The following is a 25,622-nucleotide window of genomic DNA, read 5'->3' on the forward strand; positions in this document are numbered from 1 at the left end:
CCCACCCTTCTGCTGTTTCCGCAAACCACACACACACACACACTTACAGACACAGACTCTCTCTCTCTCTCTCTCTCTCCCTCTCTCTCTCACTCTCTCTCTCTCTCTCTCTCACACACACAGGATTTTCACAGCCCTACCAGGGTGGGATTGGAACAATATGATGTTGTCAGGTCCTCTAAACTTTTACAAACGGTATTACTGAGACACGTTTAAAGGGACACCCGAAAAATAAAACGCACCTTTATTTTAACCCCTTGGTCAGCAGTGTTCTCACGATAGCTGCAGAGAACTATATTTTACCATTAATATTTAGAGCACTCATCCCCCAACACACACACACACACACACACACACACACACACACACACACCATAAAAACACTGAAACACGAAGAAGCTGTAAGGCTCACCAGCACAGAACCAAAAAAAGTCTAAAGCCCCTCTCATATAAGACACGGCACGCGCTGCGCTGACCGCTAGCTGAAGCGAAAGACCCAAACTTGCGCTGACCGCTGCGCTCTGCTTGTGCATCATTTTTTTGTGGCCGCTCTACGTGTCATTTCAAAACATGTATCTGACTTTATATCCTCAACAAGAGTTTGTGTCGTATTATGTTCAAATGTTTATTAAAAATATGTATGGCTCATTCATAAAGACGAGAGTTTTAACTAGAGAAGAGTGTGTTGTCTCCACTACACATTGGAAAGTCTCTGGAGGTGCCCATACGAGCACGTAAACCTGTGTCATGTTACACGGCCACATTCAGTCCATTCTGATCTTATATGGCTCATTCAGCGCTATACAAATGCAGGCCATTTACCATTTATATGGGCCGGACCGGTGAAACTGCTCTTTCTACCAGTGCACAGAATTAAACTACACATTTTATCCCTGAGATTATATAAAAAATGGAAAGCTCAACTCTTATTTTAGATTTTAAAAAGTGAAACTGTAAGATTACAGAAATGTAAAACGACCTGTCAAGGGTGTACTGTGCACTAACGCAGCTGGGATGTGCCTAATAAACTTTCCGCGTGTGGGTGTGTGTTTGGTGAGACTCATGCATTCTTTCAGACCTAAGCTGATGTCTTTGTCAGTCAGCTCCATCTAGTGGACAGATGGTAGAACTCCATCATCTGATGTGGTTTCTGACTCTGGTGAGGTTGGTTCTGGACTCAAACCTGCCGTCACAGCTGTCAGTGATCTGAAGATGAGATAACTGATTCAGTTTATTATAATAATGACCAAAGAGCAGAACTGACAAGGGAGTGAGTCAGTGAGAGACAGGTGACAGAGAAATCGCATGTTTGATATAATTTGGAAACTGATGGAGAGAGTGTGTCTGTTCTCTGGATCAATGCGAGTAAGAGAGAAGCTGCTTTAAACCTAAAATCTGACGGTGAAGACCCTGTACAATCCAGTGTTAAAGGCTTGATGTGCATGTGCAAACACTGCTGGCTAACATCAGCCAAAGCTAGCTCACACTTCAGTATGAAGTATACACACACACACACACACACACATAAATATATAAATATATATAACACAGGCTCACAAATTATAGGAAGTATAGAAGAACAACGTTCATTATTGTTTTAGTAAATTATGGATCCCATGAAGTCAAAGATGAATGGCAGGCTGTTGACAAAGTGTGAGAATGTAAGCTAATGATTGTGTTTTCTCTTTGAAACCATCACATCCCATAATGAGAAGAGCATTTACATCAGAGATCCCAGAGTGCTTCTGCCAGGATTCATCATTAAAGAACACCACACCTGTAACAAAACGCACCTGTGCTGAGGGTCATCCTTTACCTATTTCTCATGACACCCGTCTGCACCTCTTGTTAGTTAACCAACTAACACCCTTCCAGGGACGTTGGAGACCAGGATGCCGCTGCAACGTAAACGCTGGAGCTTCTCTCAGTGTCTCCGCTCTATCTGCCATTCCTGAACAGAGATACGCAAGTTTCTCTCTGACTGCAGCTGCTAGTCAAAGCTTTATGGTGACGTTTAACAGCGTTATGGTCGTAATTAGAATCAAACTTATGAGAACGGAGACAAGTGAACACAAATGATGAGATGAGCGTGATGAGAGCTACTGGTAATGGAAGAAAGCATCTTTGGGAAAAATTATCTGAGGAGAATATTTTTCATTTTAGTCTGACCCCAGTCCCATCCGCTAACATGGTGGAGGCAGGGTTTATGACCTATACTGCAGCCAAAAATGAAAACATTTTTAAGTGTTTTCATTTTTGGGGAGCTAGATCGTCCATGTTTTCTACAGTCATTGGATCAAATGCTCACAGACACGAGGAGAAACGAGCATCTGCTTCTCTCCAGACGTCCTCCACACAGGAAGCTGGGAAGTGTCTCAAAGTTGATCTGAGTGATCTGAGGTGAGTTCAGCAGGTGAGAATCCTTCCAGAGAAATCTGTACATGTGTGAACAGGATCACTCTGATTACGCTGTGTTGGATCACTGACCGAACAGGAGAGCTCTTTCTTTATTGACTGTTTGCTGACTTTAGGTATAAAATGTAAAGTTTCTCTACAGGTGTACTACAACTTACACCTTGTTCACACACACACCTCGTTCACACACGCACGCACGCACGCACGCACGCACGCACGCACGCACGCACGCACGCACACAGTCATACAGAGTACATGTGTGTGAGGTTTAGTACAAAGTGCTTTGCGCCATCAGAAGTGGAAACGTGTTTTAGCAGCCCATTTATGATGGTTGTTGGTAATCAGCACATAAAGCAAATAGTTTCACTGTGATCAGATTTCAGAAAGCTCAGGATGCGTGGGAACTGTCTGAGGTTCAAACTGAAACTACCAACACTGAGGTAGACCGGATTTCAAGTCCCAAAAGACTACATATTCTTATTAAATAGAAATATGGTCAATGTTCAAATTAACTGTCTTCTGTCATGTTTTAATAATATTCTGAATATTTGTGCTGTATTTATGGTGAATGCTGAGAGTGTTTGAGCAGACCCTTTAATGAGGCTCTACTATGGATCAGTGTGAGCACAGAGAGGAGGGAGTCCCTCCCTCTGAATCCACTCTGTGTGGGGAACATGAGAGCCAGACCAAAGCTTGGAGGTGAGAGGACCATTTCTGACTGCCAGGACTCTTCTCCAGGTCAGAGTCTGTGCACAGTCATGATCCACATTTAAATGTCTGTGTTTTTTGTTTTCAAGAGCAAAGAAGCAGTACGGATCAAACTCTGAACCTGAGCCTCAGCCCAGCTCTGTCTCCATGAGTATTGATCAGTCCAAAGAACTCTTGCTTTAAAAACAACAGCATTCATTTGAAAACAAGTAAGTTAGTGTTTTTTTTCTTCGTGTTGTTTTATGATTTCATTAAAATATTTAGTTAATAACGCAACATGGTGAGAATGTAAACTGTTGATTGTGTTTCCTCTTTAAAAGCATCATGTCCAACAGCGAGACCAGCTCTTGCATTAGTGATCACTTTGTGTTCGTACCAGGACTCATTATAAAAAACAACACCCATAACAAACTGCACATGTGCTAATGTTGAACATTGTTGCAGCGTTTTGCAGAGCTCAGAGGCCCTCAGTGGTGAGTCTGACCCTCGTCATCAAACAGATCTGCACTCCATATTTATGGTGAGAAGATTCAAGAGCACTTTATTTTAAAAAAAAAAAAAAAATTAATATAAACTAAAACAAACTCAGTGAACAGCTTATAATATCTGTGTGCTTCCTCAAGCTTCTGATGCTCATTTATTGTTGAAAATATTTGAGCTGATTCAAGTTTACTAGCATACGTATTCTAATTATTGTCCACAAGTGGATCTTCACATGGATCTGATTTTTCTTCTGTCACTTTGAAAGCAAAGTCTATGTCTATCTGTTCCAGCTACTGGAGGAAAACATTGTCTGCTTTGTGAAGAATGAGCTGAAGAAGATTACGAAAGTACTGAATCCAGATTGCTCACAGTGCTCAGAGAGTCAGAGGGAGAAAGGAGACGTGTCGGAGGGTGAGGATGAAGATCAAACAAAGTGCAACCAAGACTCCTTTGTAAAGATCACGGTGCACTTCCTGAGGAGGCTGAAGCAGGAGGAGCTGGCTGACTGTCTGCAGAGCAGTGAGATGATTTTAGCAACTTTAACATGATGGAAAGAAGAAAGAAAATAAGTTCTGGTTTCCAAACGTAACATTACACAACATTACATTAACTCATGTTCATAGTTCACCACTTATATGCTTTTATACAATCCCAATTCAAATGAAGTTGGGACGTTGTGTAAAACATAAATAAAAACACAATACAATGATTTGCAAATCTTTTTCAGCCTATATTCAGTTGAATACACTACAAAGACAAGAGATCTAATGTTCAAACTGAAAAAATATTATAGTTGTTTTGCAAATCTTCACTCATTTTGCAACATGTTCCCAAAAAGCTGGGACAGGGGCATGTTGACCACTGGATTATATCACCTTTCCTTTTAACAACACTCAATAAGTGTTTGGGAACTGAAGACGTTACACCCTGAAACGGGGATAAGTTAGGGTGACCATATTTTGTTTTTCAAAAAAGAGGACACTAGGCTTAGTCATGAAGAGCTTTAATAATACAATAATACAACTTTGGGTGGCACCCTGGGGGGAGGCGGGGCAGAGCCATTGCGCGGAGGGGATTAATAAAAAAAAAAAAGAATGCTTAGACACTGCTAGCATAATGGACAGGTTTTCGATGGGGCTCCCACACAAATGCAAAGCAGAGGATGAAGCATCGCCAAATACTAGAAAATATGGTAACGCATATCTTGCCTTTGGCTTCACCTGCACAAGTGCCAAGGTAGGTCTCCCCGACAGAATTACTTTCCCCTGCGTCGGGAGCACGCGCTGGGCTGTCCAAATCCCACATTCTTGATTTTTAGTTCACAAACACTTCTTATAATGATTAACTACTCCTAAGATTTTGGAGATGTTACCTTTTTATACAGTAAAGTTAAAGTAGGATACAAATATCATCAGGCTGATCCTGCCACGATTGGTTCCCCCTGTCCAAATCACGGACAAACAGTATCCCACAGTTGTTTATGTTTTTGAACCCATTTTGCACAGAGAGGCATTTTTTGAAAAATGTATTGATAGCAATGTTGAATATTATTACACAGGAAAAAACAACTACACGTAAAATAATTACACCATGACGCCTCTGCCTTTCTAAATGGAGGGACAGTAACTGCGTGTATATATGTAAGTGTGACGATAGTAAGATTAACATTAACAGTATTTTGTCTCTATCCGCGATTGTAGAAATTCATCTAATGTAAACAATAACCGCCTCTCGCCCTATGACAGCTGGGATAGGCTCCAGCGCCCCCCGCGACCCTGAAAAGGATGAGCGGAAGCGAATGGATGGATGGATGGTAAACAATAACGTGGCGCACACGGGAAAAATGGCACATACCTTTGACATTGCGTGACGAACTCTGTATTCCTCGTCCACACATAAACGCAAAAACAGAGTTTTTGAAAATCTCCAACCTGGCAGGAGTTTTAAAAAATCTCCGTTTTCGTTGATTTGAAACGCCGTTTACGTGTGGACAAAAAATGTCATATAGGCTTCAAGTTGCTTGAAGATGTTTCACCTCTCATCCGAGAAGCTTCTTCAGTTCTAGGGTTAAATGATGGAGAGACCCAGATTTAAACCCTGGAGGATGCTGGCCCATGTGTGCTGGCCCACATAAGGCCAGTTGCAGACACACTGCTGGCCCTGTGCTGGCCCAGAACAGTTTCAGCTCTGGCCCCAGATGTCAGCCTAATGTGTACCTTAATCAAGCCATGTAATAACAACATGTGCCGGATCATAATAGTGCAAAAGTAACACGACGAAACAGACTGATTCTTATATAGCGCTTTTCTACTCTCCTAGATTACTCAAACTGCTCTATACAACATGCCACATTCACACACTTTCACCTAACTGAGTGCGTCCTAACTACATTCATACACATTGACCTCTTACCATGCAGACTGGAGGAGCCAGGGATCGAACCACTAACCTTCCGATCAGTAGGTGACCTGCTCTACCTCCTGGTGGCAAACATGAGTAAACCCTCACTAGGTTTTGGATAAAGTGTAACAAAACTGTCAAACCTGCATTTGAAAAGTTGGCTACTATAGCAGTATTGTATTGCAACATAGCATTTGGGTCTTCTAACTAAAATAAGAAAATAGGAACATAAATAGTGCCATCATTGCCAGACCTGGCCCACATCTGGTTGACATACACCCTGCCATGACACCAGTCAATGCTGGATCCGGGCTAGACCTGTTTTCTTTGAGCCTGGGCCACATAAACCAAACCATAATCGGGCCAGATGTGGCATGCCATCACATAAACAGTGCCATCTACACCAGGCCATATCTGGATGACATGTCACTTACCATGCCAGAAGTCAGCCAGCAGTGCCAGCTTCACACCAGATCCGGGTCTGCTATGTGGGTTCTTGTTGTTATTAAAGGTTATTTGAGTGTCTGCTGTTGTTGTGACCTCTCTGTGCTCTGTTGTCCGTCAAACTATATGTTTGCCTGAACAACAGCTGTATGTGTGTGTGTGCGTGCGTGTGCAGGCTATCAGGTTGTCTAATCACAGAGGAAGGTTGTGCTTCTCTAGCTTCAGCGCTGAGCTCAAACCCCTCCTATTTGAGAGAGCTGGACCTGCGTAATGACAGCCTGCAGGACTCAGGAGTGAATTTGTTGCTTGCAGGATTGGAGGATCCATATTGGAGACTTGATATTCTCAGGTACCCCCCTCTATTTTACCTTTAACCAGAAAATCCCTGTCAGTCCGCCCCAGGGTGGCTGTGGCTATACAATGTAGCTTGCCATCACCAGTGTGTGAATGTGTGTGAATGGGTGGATGACTGGATGTGTAAAGCGCTTTGGGGTCCTTAGGGACTAGTAAAGCGCTATACAAATACAGGCCATTTACCATTTACCATTTGAAATTATAATCCTGGACATAAAATTACAATTGCATAAAAACAACGAGGCCTGATAAGTCTGTTTCATTAATAATAAATAAAGATTTGTTTTTCATCCTGTAGGGTGGACAGTGGTGGAGAGCAGAGGGTAACTCTTGGTCTAAGGAAATGTAAGTGACACATGCTATATGTCCAGTATATTCTGGATTGTTTTGACTGAGGATGTGTGCTGTAGGACAAACATTGCTTCTCTATCTTTGAATAAGTTCGTTATCTATAAGCCAACTTAAATTCAGCCTTCACAGAATAGCAAAGCACAGTTTGCTAACACTGATGTGTGCTACCAAGATTTTACAATCACTTCAGTTATATAGATTTCAATAAGATTTCCCTTTCAGGGATTAGAGACAGGCTCTGGTCCAGTTGTGTAGCTTTCTAAGTATAGATATAGAAACAAGCAGTGCAGGAAAGAGGACTACCTTTGGGATCTACAGGTTTTAGTTTGCATCTTACGCAGAGGAGGAGTTTGAGATCTACACTATACGTCATGACTAATACATATGCCTTACATTGGAAAAGCAGGATTGGCGATTTGTTTTCAAAAGATGATTTCATGCAGTTGGCTGATCTGCAATTCAGGATCCAGAATGAGTTGATTTTTAAGTGTAGTAAAAATAAATGGTAGTCAGATGTTTTGACTTGTGCAACTGACTTTATTTACTGTCAAGAAAACAGAAGTCTAATGGATTAATCAAGTATAATTAACAGAAAGGTTTAACAGTGGATCTGATCTATAATAAAGGTATCAATTATCATCATCATATGCTTTCTGGAAACCTTTAATTAGCTACTCTGCTCATAGATCAAAATATGCTAAAGTCACCAGTTACATAAAATAATAAACTGTTTCTTCATTTTCTTCTCTTACCTCCATCAGTTGCTTGTGAGCTAACGTTGGACTTGAACACCACACACAAAAACCTGAAACTGTTTGACAACAATAGGAGGGTGAAAGTACTGAAGCAGCAGCAGCCTTATCTCGATCACCCGGAGAAATTTGATATTTTTTGCCAAGTGCTGTGTAAAAATGGCCTGGCTGGTCGTTGTTACTGGGAAGTTGAGTGGAAAGGAAAAGTTGACGTAGCAGTGACTCACAGAGGGATCCCAAGGAAAGGCTACAGCAGGGCTTCCAGGTTTGGAGGGAATGATCAGTCCTGGTGTTTGACCTGCTCTGATTACGGTTACTCTGTCTGGCACAATGATAGAGAAACATCCATCTCCTCCTCCTCCATCTCTAACAGAGTAGCTGTGTTTGTGGACTGTCCTGCTGGGACTCTGTCCTTCTACAGAGTCTCCTCTGACACTCTGATCCACCTCCACACCGTCCCCATCACATTTAGTCAACTTCTCTATCCTGGGTTTAGAGTCTGGGATGGTTCAGTCACTCTTTGTTCAGTGACGGAATCGGACTGCTGACTGAAAATCAAAGTTTTATTAATCAGGCCCACCATTAAACATGCTCTGCATGTGTCCCCCCCCCCCGTTGAGCTTACCTCAGTGCCCTGCCTGGTGCCAACCAATTAGATTCCACAGATTTGGCCCTTCAATAAGTGTTCATCCCATTTACTCCATTTCTTAGGGGCCAGGACTCAGTGTGGAAATACTGAAAAGGAAGCAGATGGAAACGTGAAGCTATCATAGCCTAACACAGGCATCATTTTTCTTCATGCTCAGTAGTAAGTTCATGGGTAGTCGAAACACGTGTTGGGACACTTAAATGGAAGTAAACTTCTAGATCAGAAGTTCATCCAAGAGGCAGTTCTACAGTGAGCAACGCACAAACAAAACAAAAACAAACAAAAAAAAAACAAAAAAAAAACAAAAAAAAATTAAGGATACTTTGTTTTGGAAGTGCTGGGTACACTTCCTTGTTTTGGTCCAACATTCACTTGTGTGGTTCTGTTCTTTGATCAAGCTGGGATGAACTGAATATATGGAACTACTTGCACCAAATTCCTGAGTTGAAGACTTGCTTTGATGTGCTTTTTTATTGAATGGGTATTTGATTATATATTTTTTATATTTACATAAAGTGAAACTGAGCTGTGTTTTATTTGATGTTTAGGGTGTTAAGTTTTAATGATAATTGCATCCATTGGGCAGTTTGTAAAGTAACAAAGCTGTCTACGGTAAAGTCTTAAATGTCTGGAGAGAGACCTTGCTGGCACCCCAAGAGACTTACTTTATTAAAGCCTAAATACTTAAGCAACCGTCACACTATCACACATACAAAAAAGCGAAGCAATGGTAACACGGTTCACTTTGGCAATACTCAATGCAAAGTCATCTGGAAATGCTGAGTATTGCCTTATTTACTTCTTGCAGAGTACCCATCTGAATTGTCCTAATGTAGAGTGTATTTATAATTTATTTTTTATTACATAGTTTATACTTTCTACACTTTTGCTGTATTATTATATTGATAAAATAATGTCATATCAATTTGGCCTAATTTTTTGTGTTTTATGTAGTATTCTGCTTTTGCATCATTTTGTTCCCTCATGTGCATATGGTAAGTATGTACGTAGATCCAGAGCAAGCACAACAGACCAGGTAATACAGTGTACAGGGTACCTGCTCCTCAGAGTGATATTCAGATTCAGCTCTTTGAAAAGTGAAACTTTGCTGAAACACAGGCCGCTGATTTCCAGCAGGTAAGTTGTGACCCAGCCATTTAACTCATCCTGCAAAGAAGAGAGCCTCATTGCATGAGAATTAAAGATATTTAAGTTCAAAAACTCTTTTTTGGCCTTTTAAAGTAAAATTTCTATAATGAAGTTTTTTTTTGATTGTTTTGTCTGAACGGTTTTAGACAAGTTTGAAAATATTTCACAAATGTTTGGTAATCTACACTGTGAGTCTATACACCTAACATGAAGTTAGGTCCAAACTGCTGGATGATTCATTTTTTCAAAATGGTGGGGTTGGGGTGATTTGTGCCAGTGGTACAGCTTATTAATATTTTAAACATATTATTTTGCAATTGTAGATATTAATTAATTAATAATTATTATTTCCCCAGGAAATGGTCATTATGAGTCATCAAAATGCAGATAGTTGATAGAGAGGCAAAACTGGATACTTATTTAGAGCGTACATCTTCAACTTGTAAATCTGAAAGTAACTGTCATTTGTCATGTGAATTTTCAGGCAAAACCTAATCCTACGTTGGATTGGTTGAGGTTGATGTTTGCTGATGCAAAGTTTTTAAGGTGAAGTAGTAATAGGTCTGTGAATGGAAAGCCCATCTTTATTTTCATGCATGTATGTTATCACAAGTGGGCCTCGTCCATGGTAGACTTCTCTCCAGACATCCTGCTCTTAGGGAGGTGACGGATGGTCGTACCTCTTTTAAAGTGGGAGAGGGGCAAGGATGAGCTGGACTGAAGGTATAGAGATATATGATATGCTATGGAATGTTCTTTGTCTTGAGAGTGTTTGGGAAGGTATAAAATAGATCAGGGCGGTGTCCTTCCTCAGAAAACTGTTTGGTGTTTGATCTGAACGTTTTCTCCACTGCAGTGTTTTTCTTTTTCCTTTTTCTTTAATAAACCTCACTTCAAAAGACACGCTCACCTGGTGGTTGCAGTTTTTTTTTTTTTAAATTTCCGCAAAACCTTATACACTATATCACCCCATTAGAGCACTTCACTCTCAGACTGCAGGTTTACTTGTTGTTCCTAAGGTATTTAAAAGTAGAATGGGGGGGAGGGATCTTGGTCTGTGATGAGGCTGACAGTGGGTGGGCAGGCACGTGAGTGATGAGGAGTTCGGAAAAACATTGGCAATGGCCAACAGAAATGAGCAGTGTCCATCTGAAGTGGGTGAGTGCACATGAGACTGGTTAAACACTGGAAAAACAATGAGAAGCTTCGTTTACGCACAGGGAGCAATGACTAGAAAATGTCTAGATGGACTGGCTGAATACCCACGCTGGGTGAGTTGATAATCTGGTGAACAATGGATGGCCCTACTGGTCCTTTTGAATGGCAGTTGATTGCATCTGATGACTTGCAGGTGAACGACAGAGGAGAGAACTCTGCTGTTATCCTCTGCCCCGCAGAGGATAACAGCTGTTTTCCAAAAACAAACCACTTACTCACAAAACCAGACCTCTTATGTTTTTCCTTCCCACTGTTGCCAAAATGCTTATTTATAGGGACTCGTAAAATTATCAGGGTTTTTTCTGTATTATTCTAGGGTCTTTACAATATAAAACAACTGTTGTGAATTGGCATCATATAAGTAAAGCTGAATTAAACTGAATTGAATTACAGCATACTTGATGTGCTGTGATGCTGTCTGGTTGAAGTTCATCAGTTAGGCCAGCTGAGGGCAGTAGACACTTTGTCCTGATGGGGGTTAGAAGGGTGAGGCAGCACTAACAATTAAAAAAATGAGTCTCCAGCGCCATTGAGTGGTCAGAGTACAGAAATGCAGCACTCAGTATATATGTAGGTAAACTGTCAGCAATAACACAGGTGATCAGGCATAAAAAAGTTTTTCATTTTTAGGTTGTTGTGCAGTCATTTGTCACACTAGAGAGAGAGAAAGATGGCTTGTAACTGTCTACCATGATGAAGACGGTCAGTATAGGAGGGTTTTAAAGAAATTAAAAAAAAAAATTAAATAAAAAATAAATAAAATGTAAAAAAAAAAATGATTAAGGTAATCAAGCACCTCCATAATTCCACCTTTATTCTGTCTGAGGCTGGAGAGCAGCCATGATGGCACATGTGACGTCTACTTATATATTCATGAATAATATGATCATAAAGGGTGGTGCAGTGTGTCCTTTTCTAAAGAAGGCGATTCCTTAGAATTCAGAGAATTGGAACAGCTCAGGTTGCCTGGCAGATTTGTCATGATCCTGGGTCCGTTTGACCCAGCGTTTTGTGTTTTCTATTTAGTGTGATTTTGGTTCTGTTCTTCCTCTGTTAGTGTTTACACTGTTCGGCCCGTGTGTGTCCTTGTATGTGTAGTTCCTGTTTTATTGTGAAGGTCTGTGTCTTATGTCAGTGTGTTCTGTTTACGTTTTCCCCTGCCTCGTCAGTTGTGATGTCTTCCAGGTGTGTTCCCCTCCTGTTTCCCTTCCCCTGATTCCTGGCGTGTGTATTTATAGTGTGTGTTCACTCGTCCTCGTTGCTGGTTCGTCTGTGTTGTTTCCCTTCGGTCTCCCTGCGTCTCTCCATGTGTGTTTCCTCGGACCTCCCTGCATCTTCGTTTCTGGTTTGCTTTGTTAGTTTTCCCAGTTTAGGTTTACCTGTTAGTGTCACCCGCCATTTCTGTTCATTTGTATCGCTGTTAATAAATTCTCACCTGCACTTGAGCTGCCACTGCCTGGTCCTAATTAATTCCCACACGGCTTGCACCCGCAAACCGTGACAGCACGAACCAGCCAACATGGACCCAGCAGCTTGCGACCCTTCGGAGGAGCTAAGGGATGACATCATTTTCTCCGTTGAGAATCTTCTCAGCCTGTGGTTGGAACATCCCCCGGAGGAGCTTCGTCGCGCTTTGGAAACGCGCCTACAGCGGCTCTTCTCTGGTCTTCCGTGGCTGTTTGGCTCGCTCTCTCCGACCATTCAGGCCTTCCTTCAGCGCACACCTCACCTGCTCTCTGCCACTCCTGCCTCGCTGCCCGACTCGCCGGATGTGATCTTGCCTGGCCCGTCGGAGCCGTCGGCGGGCAGGAAATGTCGATGTGCCACCCCACAGCCGGACATCCGGACTTTTAATTCGCCGGCTGTGGTGAGTGAGGACTCTTTTTCGGACTGTGTGACTGTTCATTCTGGGGCTGTCTTCTGTGCGGCAGATGATTATGAGAACAGCTCATCGCCTGCTCAGCAGCCGCTCTCAGCTCAGTTTTCTGGTGTCACTCCACCGCTGCTTTCAGAAGTCAGGCCCTGCAGGAGGAGCAAGCAGCGGCGAAAGAAGGATTATGTGGTGGAAGACACTGGGCTTACTCCGCTGCAATCCTTTGCTTTGTTTTTGGGACTTCCACGTTCAGAGCTACACAAACTTCCCACCTCCTCGTCCCAGCCTCGCTCCGCCACTCCTCCTCAGCCTCCAGTAGCTGCCCAGCCTCCAGTAGCTCAGTTAGCTGCCCCGCAGCCGCTCTCAGCTCAGTTAGCTGCCCCACAGCAGTCTCCAGTGCTCCCAGCTTCACCCTCAGTGCAGTCTCCAGTGCTCCCAGCTTCACCCTCAGTGCAGTCTCCAGTGCTCCCAGCTTCACCCTCAGTGCAGTCTCCAGTGCTCCCAGCTTCACCCTCAGTGCAGTCTCCAGTGCTCCCAGCTTCACCCTCAGTGCAGTCTCCAGTGCTCCCAGCTTCACCCTCAGTGCAGTCTCCAGTGCTCCCAGCTTCACCCTCAGTGCAGTCCCCAGTGCTCCCAGCTTCACCCTAAGTCCAGGCCCCAGTGCCGCCTGTAGTCCAGGCCCCAGTGCCGCCTGTAGTCCAGGCCCCAGTGCCGCCTGTAGTCCAGGCCCCAGTGCCGCCTGTAGTCCAGGCCCCAGTGCCGCCTGTAGTCCAGGCCCCAGTGCCGCCTGTAGTCCAGGCCCCAGTGCCGCCTGTAGTCCAGGCCCCAGTGCCGCCTGTAGTCCAGGCCCCAGTGCCGCCTGTAGTCCAGGCCCCAGTGCCGCCTGTAGTCCAGGCCCCAGTGCCGCCTGTAGTCCAGGCCCCAGTGCCGCCTGTAGTCCAGGCCCCAGTGCCGCCTGTAGTCCAGGCCCCAGTGCCGCCTGTAGTCCAGGCCCCAGTGCCGCCTGTAGTCCAGGCCCCAGTGCCGCCTGTAGTCCAGGCCCCAGTGCCTCCAGTGTCACTTTCAGTTCAGTCTCCAGTGCCGCCTGTAGGTCAGGCCCCTGTGCCTCCAGTGTCACCGTTACTTGCAGTTCAGGTTCCAGTATTACCAGATTCACCCGTTCACTCCATGCAGGGAGAAGGCTTTACGTCTACGCAGTGTACTTTTCAGGGTTTAGCCGCCGTTGGCACAGTTAGCCACTCCAGGGCTTCCCCAGAGGCTGGGTCTCGGTCCCCAGCCGATTCTGGACCCCTGAGGATTGAGCAGCCCCCTGGGAACCACTTCATGTCAGCGTGGCCTGGGCAGAGCCAGTGCTCAGTGCATTGTCAGTCGCCACCGTGTCAGCTAGTAGCCTCCATGACTGCTCGCTTAGTTATGGCTTCTGCTGGAGGGTCCGTGGGACCGCTCCGGCCTTCGTCTCGTGTCTCCGCTGGAGGGTCTGAGGGACCGCTCCGGCCTTCGTCTCGTGTCTCCGCTGGAGGGTCCGAGGGACCGCTCCGGCCTTCGTCTCTTGTCTCCGCTGGAGGGTCCGAGGGATCCGTCCAGCCTGTTGCAGCGCCTCCGTCTCCGGCTTCCACGCCGCCGCCTGCAGCGCCTCCGTCTCCGGCTTCCACTCCTCCGGCTCCCACATCGTCGCCTGCAGCGCCTCCGTCTCCGGCTTCCACGCCGCCGCCTGCAGCGCCTCCGTCTCCGGCTTCCACGCCAGCTGCAGCCTCTTCATTCTCGCCAGCTGCAGCGCCTCCATCTCCGGCTTCCACGCCGTCGCCTGCAGCCTCTTGGTCCACGCCAGCTGCAGCCTCATCAGCTACGCCAGCTGCAGCCTCCGGGTCTTCACCCTCGCCTGCTGCCGCCCCGTCTGGCCCAGCCTCCGAGTCTTCAGCCCCGTCTGGCCCAGCCTCCGAGTCTTCAGCCCCGTCTGGCCCAGCCTCGGTGCCTTCGCCTTCGGCGTCACTTGGCCCAGCCTCGTCTGGCGCCGCAGCTAACCGGCCACTTTCCAGGCCACTGGCCAGGTGGCGCCGTCGTGGGCGGCCCCCGGACCACCTTCGCCTGAGTCGCCGCCGTTGCCTTCCACACGGCCGGCCCCGGACCACCTTCGCCTGAGTCGCCGCCGTTGCCGTCCGCACGGCCGGCCCCCGGACCTGTTTCCATGTCGCCGCCGTTGCCGTCCTCACGGCCGGCCCCCTGAACTGCTTCCACGTGGCCGCCGCTGCCTTCCGCACGGCCGGCCCCTGAACTGTTCTGCTTTGGACTTTTGTTTTCTTGTGCTCTGGTGTGTTTCTTTTCTTTTGGTTTTGGCCTCGTGTTTTTTTTTTTTTTTTGTTTTTTTTTGTGACTTTCTGGTGCTTCTGTTTCTTTTGTTTTTGTTTGCTTCGGGCCCTCCTTCCTGGGCCCCCGCCGCCCGCCCTGGTCGGGTTGGTTTTGTTTTTCTGGCAGTTTTGTTTTCTTGTGTTGGGCTGTCTGGGGCCAGCCCTTGCCGGGGGGTACTGTCATGATCCTGGGTCCGTTTGACCCAGCGTTTTGTGTTTTCTATTTAGTGTGATTTTGGTTCTGTTCTTCCTCTGTTAGTGTTTACACTGTTCGGCCCGTGTGTGTCCTTGTATGTGTAGTTCCTGTTTTATTGTGAAGGTCTGTGTCTTATGTCAGTGTGTTCTGTTTACGTTTTCCCCTGCCTCGTCAGTTGTGATGTCTTCCAGGTGTGTTCCCCTCCTGTTTCCCTTCCCCTGATTCCTGGCGTGTGTATTTATAGTGTGTGTTACCTCGTCCTCGTTGCTGGTTCGTCTGTGTTGTTTCCCTTCGGTCTCCCTGCGTCTCTCCATGTGTGTTTCCTCGGACCTCCCTGCATCTTCGTTTCTGGTTTGCTTTGTTAGTTTTCCCAGTTTAGGTTTACCTGTTAGTGTCACCCGCCATTTCTGTTCATTTGTATCGCTGTTAATAAATTCTCACCTGCACTTGAGCTGCCGCTGCCTGGTCCTAATTAATTCCCACACGGCTTGCACCCGCAAACCGTGACAAGATTTTTCCGGACCACTGGAATACAAGCATCACATCTCTGACACAAATTAAACTCAAACCTCACAGTTCAGATAAAACTGAATCCTGTTGCTATGATGTGATTTTACATATTTTTTCTCTAAGGCTGTTATATCCAGGAATTTCTGATGTACAGTGAATTTTTATCATCGTGATTTTACCTAAATGCGTGTGACTTTCTGTGAAGTGTGATATATTTCTCTTTAAACTTGCTGTGAGGAGGGATCCATTCAGACCGTCAGGACTCACAGAAACGTTTGTATGTTTAAATAAGACGAGCTGTCTCTTTGAGCCTCTATTTTGGCACATCTGTGAGGAGAATGACTCAATTTTTGATCTGTTATGTTCTAGATTAAACTGAGTCACAGTAAATACTGTAGCACACTGTCGTGGCTCCAGCTGTTTAAATGTGACGTTGTAGAAGGGAACCCTCCCTTGGGTGCATAGGGGTGATAGGCGAGAAGAGGTGGTCATTACCAGGCTTAGACTGGGACATTGTGCATTACATAAAACACTACAGGTGGTAGGAAAACACGAGACGGGTTCTGTGGAGTGCGCCAGGAGGAGATGGTAGAGCATGTAATATTGCAGTGCAAGGGGCATGATGTGGAGAGGAAGGCTCTGCAGGATAGAATGAAGAAGCTGGGAGTTAGGGAGTTTACTCTGAAGAGTGTGTTGGAGGGTAGTAGGGTGCAGATAAGGGAATTGGTGGGTTTTCTGAAGGATATAGGGGTTTATGAAAGTGTGTAGGGTTCTTTTTTTTATGATATAGATTGTAAGCTCGCTGTCCGTCCCATACAACGGAACAGTAGGAGGCGGTAATGCTCCTTTAAGTTGGTTGCCAACAACCGTTAAAAAAACAAAGAAGAAGAAAAAAGAAGAAGAAGCAGAAGAAGAAGAAGGAGGAACCCTCCCTGTCACTACCCAATCTCCTTCCATAAGCAAGTCCTCTTAGCGTGGACCCTCATTTATAAACACAACTTCTCACCTCACAAATACCTTATCTGGAACAACAGAGATATTTTATTTAAAAATAAATCACTTTTCCTGGAAACTTGGGTCCAAAATGGGATCCTATTGGTGGCTCAGCTGGTTAATAAAGAGGGACAACTACTTACTTACAATGACTTTATTGCACTATATAATTTTCCAATCAGTGTTCAGGAATTCTCAATGGTGCTTGGTGCCATACCCTCAGGGACTTTAATGTTATATCAAAACACCGACAGCTCAATATCTACCTCAGTCACTCTCCCTGATCCAGCTGAGTCACCAATAGGAAAAATCTGCTTTTCACAGGAACTTGGTAACAGCAATAAGAGAATACGTAGTTTATTCCAAGAAGATGTTGTCTCTCTCCCATATGTAATATCTTACTGGAACCGATATGTTCCAGATATCAAGTGGAAGACAGTCTGGATGATCCCCCATAAATATTTGATTGTAAATAAGGTGAAGGAAGTCTCATTTAAAATTTTACATAAATGTTATCCAGTCAGTCACTACATGGTAAAATTTAAAAGAGACATAAATACTAACTGTACTTTCTGCCGGGATCATCCAGAAACTGTGACACATCTTTTTTGGTACTGTTCTTTTACACAGAGATTCTGGAAGGAATTTAGCAGGTTTGTTGTTGTCCATATTTTAAGGGAATTTTCTTTACGATGGGAAAATGTTTTATTCTGTTTCTTTAAGTTCCCCAAGAGGAATGATAAATGTTTTTTTTTTATGATAAATTTGTTAATACTTTTAGCTAAATTTTTTATCCATAAATGTAAGTTTACTAACAAAAAAACATATTTCTGTCATTTTTTTAAGGATGTGGAAATGTACATACAATCAATATCAGACTCTACCAACAAAAAGGCTCTCAAAACAATATATATCTGTGAATTTTTGTGTGTATTCTTGTAACTTTTTACCCCTGGCTTTGTGTGTTCATGTTTTGTTGTTTTGTATACTTCATCTGTTCGTATGTTGTATACTCATTGTTTGTTAAATAAAGTTAAAAAACCAAACAAAAACAACAACAAAAAAAAACTACCCGATCCGTACCGGAAACCCGATCGGGTAGTGACACTCCCTCCTCTCCCTCTACTTCCTGCTCGGTTTACTTTCACTTTGTCCGGCTGCTGTTCCGCGGAGCTTCTTTCCTACCGGTGTAGGTGAGTGAGGTCCGCGTGCCGGTGTTTGTCTCCGGGGTTCTGCTCATGCTGTCAGATTACTGCTGTAACCGTGTTAGCATAGAAACGTCAGAAATCGAGACCCTTTGAGTATCTGTTAAGATCAAACAGGTCAGCGTGTGTCCGGCTCAGGGGCTGTTTGGTCACGTGAGATGTGCTGTGACGCATTTTGTCCTCCAAACGTGGACAATAAAGTTGTTTTGATTGTTGAAGTAGAAGTAGGTCGAGGCCGGAGCATTTCTATATTTTTCTTCATAATTCACAGACTTCTGCTTGAAATCCAGCATTTGCGTTTAGATGTAAGACGCACGCGCAGGTACCAGTCTGATATATGCACTAACAACACAAAGTGTAACCATGAAAAAAATTAAGTCATATTACTGTTCATCTAATAAATCGGATTACTGCTGTATTAATTTAGTTTTTTAAAAAAAACTTCTGCTGTGCTAAGATGATCCTGCTCCTTTTCCACAGAGAGAGAATCCTACTGAGCATGTGCAGATCAAATTTCAGCCCTCTAGCTTCTTTATCTGAAACAACCATTACAAAAAAAGTGGTTAAAAAGTGACTTTTTGAGAGTAAAATGTCCTGGTACCTCATTATGTTCCCTTCTGCTCCTCCTACAGTGTCGGTGTTTAGGACATGGAAATGGTTTTCCAATTTTCTATTGTGTGCTCTTCTGCTGCTGTAGCCCATCTGCTGTAAGGTAGTGTGTGTTCAGGCATGCTCTTCTGCATATCTTGGTTGTAGCGTGTGGTTATTTTAGTTACTGTTGCCTATTGTTGCCTTCCTGTCAGCTCACGGCAGTCTGCCCATTCTCTTCTGACCTCTGACATCAACAAGGCTTTGTGTTAAGGAGAACTGCTGCTTGCTGTATATACTCAGTGCATTTAGGAATGTAGACATGGTCAAGATCATTTCTAAGTCCATCATCCCCTATGTGTTTTCTCTGACACTGACTGGGTTTCTTTCCACAGGTGAGGCTGGTCGGATGTCTTTGGGTTTTTTTTTATCTGTAGTTGTGAGCTTGTGACGGAGTCCTTGGATCGATTGGTCAGACACCAGGACTGACGAAGAGACTGGGCAGCTTCTTCTCTCAAAATGTTTCTTCCACACATGAAGGTGGAAAGGGTGTGAAGTGAGCTCAGTAGGTGAGTCCTTCCAGAGAAGGCTGCAACTGTGTGACTGTAGTGTTTCATGATGTTGATTGGCTGTTTGCTGTTTGTTGGTATAAAACATGAAGAGAATCAAGAATTTCTCTCTGAGTTCAGGAACAATGACTTTACAGTAATTCATTTATTTTTAAGTGTTAAAACCATCAGCACTGAAGACCGACTGAAGGCACACAGGAGAAGATGTTTGGATTCTGTTTTCTATTTGTAAACAGACAAAATATTATAGATGTTTAAATCCTTGTGTGTGTGTGTGTGTGTGTGTGTGTGTGTGTGAACTAGTATATGTGGTGATATTAATGTTGCTGTGTCTGTGTAAAGGTGTGGCTTCAGCTATGGATCAGTGTGAGGACAGAGAGGAGGGAGTCCCTCCCTCTAAATCCACTCTGTGTGGGGAACATGAGAGCAAGACCAAAGCTCAGAGGTGAGAGGACCCTCTCTAACTGTCAGGACTCTTCTCCAGGTCACAGTCACCTGTGTTTGTCATGGTCAGAGACACAGAAATCAAATGAACCAACTGTTTAAACTCTCTGACATGTGAACTCTCTGCAGTCACTATCTGTGTGGTCATCACCTTTTCTTAATGCAACAACCTCAGTTAAAAAAACCAAAATAAGTCAGAGTTTTAAATCTTGAGAGAGACAAACATCAAATTGCTGCCAGTACACAAACTTTTTTCTGTTGCTGTGTTTCTGTGTTTAGTCTCACAAACAACAGAATCTGTTTTTATCGTGTCATCTACTTACACACCAGGTAGAAAATACACAATGGATTGGTTGCTATAAATTTTGGTTCTACAGTTTTGGGGGGTTTAGTGTTTTTCAGTTGGTTACTGGGAATTTTTGCGGCTGCTTTGAATCCAAACTCACTGTGCTACTCTGCTCACTATGCAGTCTCTGTTTTTTTTCTGTCAGTTTCTATCAGAAAACACAAGCCCCTCCTTCATCCACCGGTTTGTCCTTCAAGAGTAATCGATCTATGATTCAACCCATTATATTCAAAGATGAAGACAAACATGCACATTATAGGTAAGATTATGTTTCTTCACTGACAAAATTTTAATTGATTTTTGCTCAGTGGTGACAGTAAATAACATGTTAAAGAAAACAATTACAGTTATTCAGAGGCTCAACGAGGCTCCACGAATTTTAACAAGCGATTTAAACAGAGCAAGTGATTTAGTGAGTCTGTAAATCATTCTAGAGTTTAAACCCTGTCACAATAAGACAAGGTTGTCTTGATGTTACATGTGATCGATGCGCAAACCCTTTCAGACCCTCTTCACTCTGTTAATGTTGGAAGGAGGCAGCTGTTCCATAACATATGACAGACAGTACCATCAACCAAACAGGAGACAGAAGCAGACACTTTTGAGGAAGTTTGTTGTTCAGTATTGTTGGAAAGTTGTTTTTGTGCATTGCACCAGAAAAACTACAAAAAACTGGCTGCCAGAGTTTATCCAGACTCCCAGTGCAGCTTCACACCAAAAAGATCAGCTGATATGATTTTCTCACTGTGACAACTTCAAGACAAATGCAGAATAACAGTTTACTTATAGCATTTATTGACAAACCCTTGTCCAACCCCTTTGCCTTGGTGTCAAAGAAGGATGTGTGCATGCCCCAACATTTTTCAGCATTTCTTTTTCTTACTTTTAAAACATGTGTTTAAAGACAGCACTGAAGGAATCTGCTTAGTTTGAAGGAAAGACCAAAGTTTTATGTTTGCCATAATATGGAAAGACAAGGTCACCAACACAGAGATACTTGCCAGAACAGGACTACCAGCCATCTACATCATCCTCAAACAAAGACGAGTGTGCTGAGTTGGCCATGTCATAAGAACGGATGATGGACACATCCCAAAGACCTTTTGTACAGAGAACTGAAAAAAGCTCTGTGTGTAAAAGAGACATGAAGAACACTGGGATGGAAGGCCAAAGGTGAACAAGCTATTTAACAAAATGAGGAGATGATAGTCACAACATGTGGGCAAAGCCCTGGAGGGGTGATTGGGAGGAACGACTTCCTGATCTGAAAAATAATTGTATTATCATCCCTGCAGCCACGTAAGTTAAATACTCAGGTGAGGAGAGAAACAGCTGTCACCTGATCACCACCTGGTGGTGAGTTGGATTAGGTGGTGGGGTAGGAGCCTGGACAGAGCTGGTATAGCTAAACATACAGAGTGCACAGGGATGTTCAGTTCCCACCTCTGGCAGAAATTCAGTACTGTTCCGATTTTCTGACTGAGTGGACCATGTTCTGCACGTCCAATACAAAGGATCATTTCCAGTTCAATACAGTGCCAAATCGCAACAAGATATAAGGTAAAAATTCTACAACACAGAAAAAACACTAGCAATTAGAGGAGCCCCAATGACCAAGCACTTGGTGACAGTGGGAAGGAAAAACTCCCTTTTAAAAGGAAGAAACATCTAGCAGAACCAGGCTCAGGGAGGGATGGCCGTCTGAGGAAGACAGGAGTAAAATCTATTTGAGCTTACAGTACAAATCAGTTGGGGAGCTATTCTTAGGTACTGAACCTTAAGGTTCCCCCATATATCAAACCCCACTTCGAATCATAGTTTGTAGCTATGAACAGCTTAATCGATAAAGTTTTAAAATCATTCTATAAAACAAATAGTCTCGGAGAACCAAAGATTTTGTGCTAACAAGAGTCGAGTGAATTATTTTTAATTCTTAACAGACCTGTACACATGCAGGAATATCTGTTTCATTAGAACACCAACATTTGCTGTGAATACTTTAAATAACACACATGTGGTATTCTTTATTTTCTCATTTCAGAATCAATAAGGAGACACTGTTGTCTACTTCACTGAGCTGTATGTCAATGAAGAGTGACCGATCTATGATTCAACCAATAACCTTTTCAGGGTGAGAATTTAAACTGTTGAATATGTTTCTTCTTTAAAAACGTCACGTCCAACAGCAAGACCAGCACTTGCATTAGTGATCACTTTGTCTTCATACCAGGACTCATCATTACAGAAAGCAACACCTTTAACAAACTGCACATGTGCTAACATTGAGCATTTTTGCAGTGTTTTGCAGAGCTCAGAGACTCTCAGTGGTCAGTCTGATCTGGACTCCATATTTACGGTGAGAAGATTCAAGAGTCAACAGTTTAATATCACATCAACTAGAAAAAGGAATTTAGTTTCCATCCCTCCTTAAACATGAAACAGACTCAGTGAGAGAATTACTAGATTCATTTAGTTAAAAATATTATGAAGGTTATAATGTGGAATATATGGTCCTAATTTTGTCAAAACTTTAATAGATGAAACTGGAAATGACTGAAAATAAGATCAAAGTTCTAAATTTATCCCTTTTCCAGACGCTGGAGGAGAACATGTTCAGTTTTTTAAAGAATGAGCTGAAGAAGATGAGGAAGGTCATGCTTTCAAACTATCCAGAATGGTTAGAGTGTCAGAGGGAGGATGAGGAGGTGCTGGAGGCTGAGGATGAAGAACAGAGGAGAAGCAGCAGAGAGTCATTTTTGAAGATCACGCTGCACTTCCTTAGGAGAATGAAGCAGGAGAAGCTGGCTGAGTGTCTGCAGAGCAGTAAGAGGATTTTAACAGCTTAAGCATGATGGAAAGAACAAACTGAAGGCAACATGGGAGAAGTTTAGTTTTTTAAACATGACTGCTATGATGGTTTTCAAACTTTTTTTATGGGATGTCTCATTTCTGAAGTCGAAATAACCCATGCCTCATACTCTACAATTTTTTATCAGTTGTTAACAACAAAAAAGATCCTGATTGAAGTATACTGGATTAAGGTAAACACAATGGCATCAGCAGTCTAGGTATTTAATATACACAGCATTTCCTCAAGTTTCTCCACAACCCCAGCTGTTCTATGCCCCACAGTCTGAGAAACACTCTGTTGGATCTATTAATTTGTCTTTATCGAAACATAAATGGTGTGCGCCATGATTAACACAACACCCTGGTGCATGACAGAGACGTAAACATTTATGCATCTTTTGTTTTTATGTTTTTATTTGTTTATCTATAACTTTTGTGGTCAGACATACTACATTAGAGATGGTTGATTACATGAGAAAAGCCCATAAATGAATGGCTAAAGTAGGTGATAGGCAGAGGGTAGGCAAATTACAGAGAGCCGAGGGAATCCAAGGTAATCCTGTCAGTTCTTAAATAAAGAAAACACCACGGCAAATATTCTAATCAATTCTAACGTTTTTTTATTATTATTAATTTAGGAACTCGTGCTGCAAAGTGCCAAAAAACCCTGAAGTCTAACCTGAAAAAGAAGTTCCAGTGTGTGTTTGAGGGGATCGCTAAAGCAGGAAGCTCAGCCCTTCTGAATCAGATATACACAGAGCTCTACATCACAGAGGGAGGGACTGCAGGGGTCAATGATGAACATGAGATCAGACAAATTGAAATGGCATCCAGGAAATCGGACAGACCAGAAACAACAATCAGACAAGAAGACATCTTTAAAGCCTCATCTGTTAAAGATAAACCAATAAGATCAGTGCTGACAAAGGGAGTGGCTGGCATTGGGAAAACAGTCCTAACACAGAAGTTCACTCTGGACTGGGCTGAAGACAAAGCCAACCAGGACATCCAGTTCATGTTTCCATTCACTTTCAGAGAGCTAAATGTGCTGAAAGAGAAAAAGTTCAGCTTGGTGGAACTTGTTCATCACTTCTTTCCTGAAACCAAAGAAGCAGGAATCTGCAGCTTTGAAGACTTCCAGGTTGTGTTCATCTTTGATGGTCTGGATGAGTGTCGACTTCCTCTGGACTTCCACAAAACTAAAACCCTCACTGATGTTACAGAGTCCACCTCAGTGGATGTGCTGGTGATAAACCTCATCAGGGGAAAACTTGTTCCCTCTGCTCGCCTCTGGATAACCACAAGACCTGCAGCAGCCAATCAGCTCCCTCCTGAGTGTGTTGGCACGGTGACAGAGGTAAGAGGGTTCACTGACCCACAGAAGGAGGAGTACTTCAGAAAGAGATTCAGAGAAAAGGAAAAGGCCAACAGGATCATCTCCCACATCAAGACATCACAAAGCCTCCACATCATGTGCCACATCCCAGTCTTCTGCTGGATCACTGCTACAGTTCTGGAGGATGTGCTGAAAACCAGAGAGGGAGGAGCGCTGCCCAAGACCCTGACTGAGATGTACATCCACTTCCTGGTGGTTCAGGCCAAAGTGAAGAAGGTCAAGTATGATGGAGGAACTGAGATAGATCAGCACTGGTGTCCAGAGAGCAAGAAGATGATTGAGTGTCTGGGAAAACTGGCTTTTGATCAGCTGCAGAAAGGAAACCTGATCTTCTATGAATCAGACCTGACAGATTTTGAAGTAATTATCAAGGATGCCTCAGTGTACTCAGGAGTGTTCACACAGATCTTTAAAGAGGAAAGTGGACTATACCAGGACAAGGTGTTCTGCTTCATCCATCTGAGTGTTCAGGAGTTTCTGGCTGCTCTTCATGTCCATCTGACCTTCATCAACTCTGGAATCAACCTGCTGGAGAAACAGCAAAAAACAGATCAGTATTCTTTAAAACATCTCCACCAGAGTGCAGTGGACAAGGCCTTAGAGAGTTCAAATGGTCACCTGGACTTGTTCCTCCGCTTCCTCCTTGGGCTTTCACTGCAGTCCAATCAGGCTCTCCTAAAAGGTCTACTGACACAGACAGGAAGTAGTTCAAATACTGATGTGGAAACAGTCCAGTACATCAAGAAGAAGATCAGTGGTAATCAGTCTGCAGAGAAAAGCATTAATCTGTTCCACTGTCTGAATGAACTGAATGATGGTTCTCTAGTGGAGGAGATCCAACAGTCTCTGACTTCAGGAAGTCTGTCCACAGATAAACTTTCTCCTGCTCAGTGGTCAGCTCTGGTCTTCATCTTATTGTCATCAAAGGAAGATCTTGATGTATTTGACCTGAAGGAATACTCTGCTACTGAGGATGCTCTTCTGAGGCTTCTGCCAGTAGTCAAAGCCTCAAAGAAAGCTCTGTAAGTCAATTTATGAACCATTATAAATAAGTTTTCACATTTTTGATTGTTATCTTCATTGATAATTTTTTTTTCTCAGGCTGAGCTGTTGTAACTTGTCATGGAGAATCTGTGAAGCTCTTTCATCAGTTCTCAGCTCCCAGTCTTCTAGTCTGAGAGAGCTGGACGTGAGTAACAATGACCTGCAAGATTCTGGCATGAAGCTGTTGTCTGGGGGACTAAAAAGTGTACACTGTAAACTTGAAACTCTCAGGTAATGATTCAGTTTGTGTGTGTGTGTGTGTGTGTGTGAGAGAGAGAGAGAGAGAGAGAGTTTACGTGTTGTTTTAAATTGAAAAGAAAAAAAAAAGTGGAAGATGCAG

General features: G+C 43.5%; 2 protein-coding genes across 11 annotated transcripts; both read left to right on the top strand.

Moving 5' to 3' along the window:
- The first annotated feature begins 6,441 nt into the window (after positions 1-6,441).
- LOC109194753 (stonustoxin subunit beta-like) lies at positions 6,442-8,455 on the top strand. The gene is made up of 4 exons (XM_019345519.1): positions 6,442-6,494; positions 6,626-6,799; positions 7,103-7,149; positions 7,917-8,455. The coding sequence occupies exons 1-4, from the start codon at positions 6,442-6,444 to the stop codon at positions 8,453-8,455; spliced, it is 813 nt and encodes a 270-aa protein (XP_019201064.1).
- Positions 8,456-17,960: 9,505 nt separating this feature from the next.
- Positions 17,961-25,264, top strand: LOC100693253 (NLR family CARD domain-containing protein 3). Of its 10 annotated transcripts, none has more exons than XM_025899084.1 (9): positions 17,962-18,033; positions 18,678-18,760; positions 19,029-19,202; positions 19,545-19,647; positions 20,138-20,251; positions 22,034-22,123; positions 22,291-22,348; positions 22,587-22,815; positions 23,481-25,264. In XM_025899084.1, the coding sequence occupies exons 4-9, from the start codon at positions 19,559-19,561 to the stop codon at positions 25,262-25,264; spliced, it is 2,364 nt and encodes a 787-aa protein (XP_025754869.1). In that variant the 5' UTR covers positions 17,962-18,033; positions 18,678-18,760; positions 19,029-19,202; positions 19,545-19,558. The 10 variants fall into 10 exon arrangements, with proteins under 10 accessions (XP_019201111.2, XP_025754873.1, XP_025754869.1 ...); XM_025899083.1 differs by having other exon boundaries at positions 18,678-18,757; positions 18,849-19,202; XM_025899081.1 differs by having other exon boundaries at positions 18,678-18,757.
- The last annotated feature ends 358 nt before the right edge of the window (positions 25,265-25,622 follow it).

Source organism: Oreochromis niloticus, linkage group LG15, assembly GCF_001858045.2.
Source record: "Oreochromis niloticus isolate F11D_XX linkage group LG15, O_niloticus_UMD_NMBU, whole genome shotgun sequence".
Lineage (NCBI taxonomy): Eukaryota > Metazoa > Chordata > Actinopteri > Cichliformes > Cichlidae > Oreochromis > Oreochromis niloticus.